This window comes from Macadamia integrifolia, chromosome 8, assembly GCF_013358625.1.
Source record: "Macadamia integrifolia cultivar HAES 741 chromosome 8, SCU_Mint_v3, whole genome shotgun sequence".
In the NCBI taxonomy this organism is placed as follows: domain Eukaryota; kingdom Viridiplantae; phylum Streptophyta; class Magnoliopsida; order Proteales; family Proteaceae; genus Macadamia; species Macadamia integrifolia.
The window spans coordinates 33055114-33057602 of record NC_056564.1 but is presented as its reverse complement, the minus strand read 5'-3'; the positions used below and the strand labels follow the sequence as shown (position 1 = coordinate 33057602).

Below are 2489 nucleotides of genomic sequence, written 5' to 3'. Positions count from 1 at the left end.
CCCCCCCCACCTCAAATAAAAAAAGAAGAGAATTAGATTACATGGTTAAACTCATTTTGATCAGAGTCATCAGAAGAATATCTTTGGTTCAGATAATCTATTAGGTGGGACTCATGTTGTGCCGGACCCCAATCACCTGGTCATGAGGGCAAGTTGAGCGACAGAAAGTGCTATTTACTGCATGTTTTTTAGAAGTTTATGGTTTGGTATTTCCGTAAATTCAGTTTGTTCTTTCTCCATTCTGTATTCTGTTTCTTCCCTCTCTGGCATCAGCAACAGTTTTTATTTTCTCCCATTTTACGTACTTCCTTGAGAATTTAGAAACCTTATATCCTTCATCTTCAGGCCCATGGCTAAACTACCAGAAAAATGTGGCAGAGAAACAGAACCAAAGATTAGAGTGCTGTCTTGCATTCGAACCATCGCCATACATTTAGATTTATAGATTGGCAAAAGGTTCTCGAGGTTGCACGACTAGAGATACCCTCTAGGTTGCACAACCTAGAGAAAATTGGATGGATTCACTTGCCGTTTTCTTTATTCTTGAAGACTTTGAGGTTGCTGTTAATATTCATAACGTTTGGTGTCACGATTGCCATAGCTGGCTGCAAATCACAGATAGAATCTCTGTTGCCCAAGGAGATTGAATGGTTTTGCGTCTTGCATGAGAGCAATTCAGCAGGCAAGAAGTAGGGTGTAAGAGCACATCTTTTAGAAAATTATAATATTATTTTTATTGATTATGATTATCTGAGAGACAATTTTCAGATTATTGCTATGAGATTTTTGGCCACCTGAACAATGATACTAGTAGTAGAATGTTTTGATATCTAATTAGGCTGAAATTTCATGAACTAATTTTCCAATTGATATGATTAGTGAGCCAATTTGCAAAGTATGCATATCGTACATTTTACTTCTTGTTTCTTTTTATTGACTATAGATTATTTGGTCAAGCTGCTCATTAACTAACTATACAGAATGGAAAAGTGAGAATAAAAAAACACCAAATACATTCTGATGAAGTTTTCACTCTGCTAATAGAATTCTGGTGAATAAGTTATTTTACTTAAAATTGAAGCTTAAAACAATTCCTGGGCAAGAGATAAACCTGGAGAATCTTATGTTCCTAGAAGCTAACTAAATTGTGTCTTGGGTTTGTTGCAGGCACAAAGCTGTTGAATCATGTCATAGATCGCTGCTCCAAGCAAAATATTTCAGAGATTTACTTGCACGTGCAGACAAACAATGAGGATGCCATCAACTTCTACAAGAAATTTGGGTTTGAAATCACGGATACCATAAAAAACTACTACACAAACATTACACCACCTGACTGTTATGTGCTTACTAAGTTCATCGTTCAACCTCAAACCAAGAAATGACATTCAGAAGCTGGTTTTGTACTAAAACCCTATTAAGTATTATTTCTTGGACGTATTGGATCAATTGAATGCAAGATTTCAGGCTAGTTTTGAAAGTCTTAAAGATGCTAGTAATTGTATCTTTCGTTCAAAGTTTTGGATTATTAACCATTGTTTATAATCTGTTTGGTGTTCTTGGCTTGAGTTGGTAGTCGTGTACTATTGAAGATTGAAACTATAGTAGTTCAGATTCAAAATTTTCATTTTAATATTAATAGAGTAGTTCAGATTGATTGATTGATTGATTGATTGAGATTCAATAGGTTTAAAGCAATATATGTTCTTAGTCTTTCCTCTTATCAATCGGCTTTTATTTTAATGGACCATTTTGGCTACGTTAGCGCTGGGAAAGGTAAGTTTCTACTCGTGTACTTATAAATGGTTTCGGCATGAAATTTTATCTCATTCAGAAAACTTATAATGATTAACAAGATTCGTTAATTGTTTGGAATGGTTTCAGATTTTTTTCATGTACGCAATCAGGGCTTTTGTTTGTAGACAACAAAATGATGTGTTTGAGTGGGAGTGGGAGTGGGAGTGTGGTTGTTGGGGATATGATGTTTTTAGTTCCATTTGTGGCAAAAGTGGGTTGAAATACCAAAGGGTCGTAGGTGATTTTGTAAATTTCTTATATAGGATTTTGCTATATATTTGTAGCGAGGTTTTCTATCTCTGTAAGCAAGTTGAGAGAGTTGTAAGGATGAACGCTGTAACTCAATTCTCCATTGAAAGTGAAGTAGGATCTTATCTCACCGAGGTTGTAGGTAATCTAGTCCTACTCTGTAAATCTGTGTGCATTGTGCGGTTGTTTGTTCTTATTTTTCCATTACTTTTTAGCATCGTTTTAGGGTTGCATTTCTACAAATTGGTCATAAGTTTTAATGTTTTTGTTTTTTTGGGATGCGTTATCATGATGGTAGGGATAGGATCAAGCGTCAAGTATGACATAGAGCGTTTCAATGGAAAGAAGAACTTCACCTCGGGTGTCGAAGGATGAAACATCTTTTGATAAAGTAAGGTTTTGCGAAAACTTTGTTGGGGAATTCGAAGAAACTTGAAAATGTG

The 2489-nt window shown here is 35.4% G+C and overlaps 1 protein-coding gene across 1 annotated transcript in view; it reads left to right on the top strand.

Annotated features, from left to right (window-relative positions):
- Positions 1-1669, top strand: part of LOC122086555 (N-alpha-acetyltransferase 50-like) — a 35994-nt gene extending 34325 nt beyond the window's left edge. Inside the window, exon 4 of the mRNA XM_042655469.1 lies at positions 1168-1669. Within this exon, the coding sequence (XP_042511403.1) occupies positions 1168-1385 (218 nt within the window). The 3' untranslated portion in view covers positions 1386-1669. The remainder of the gene's footprint in view (positions 1-1167) is intronic.
- Positions 1670-2489: the final 820 nt, after the last annotated feature.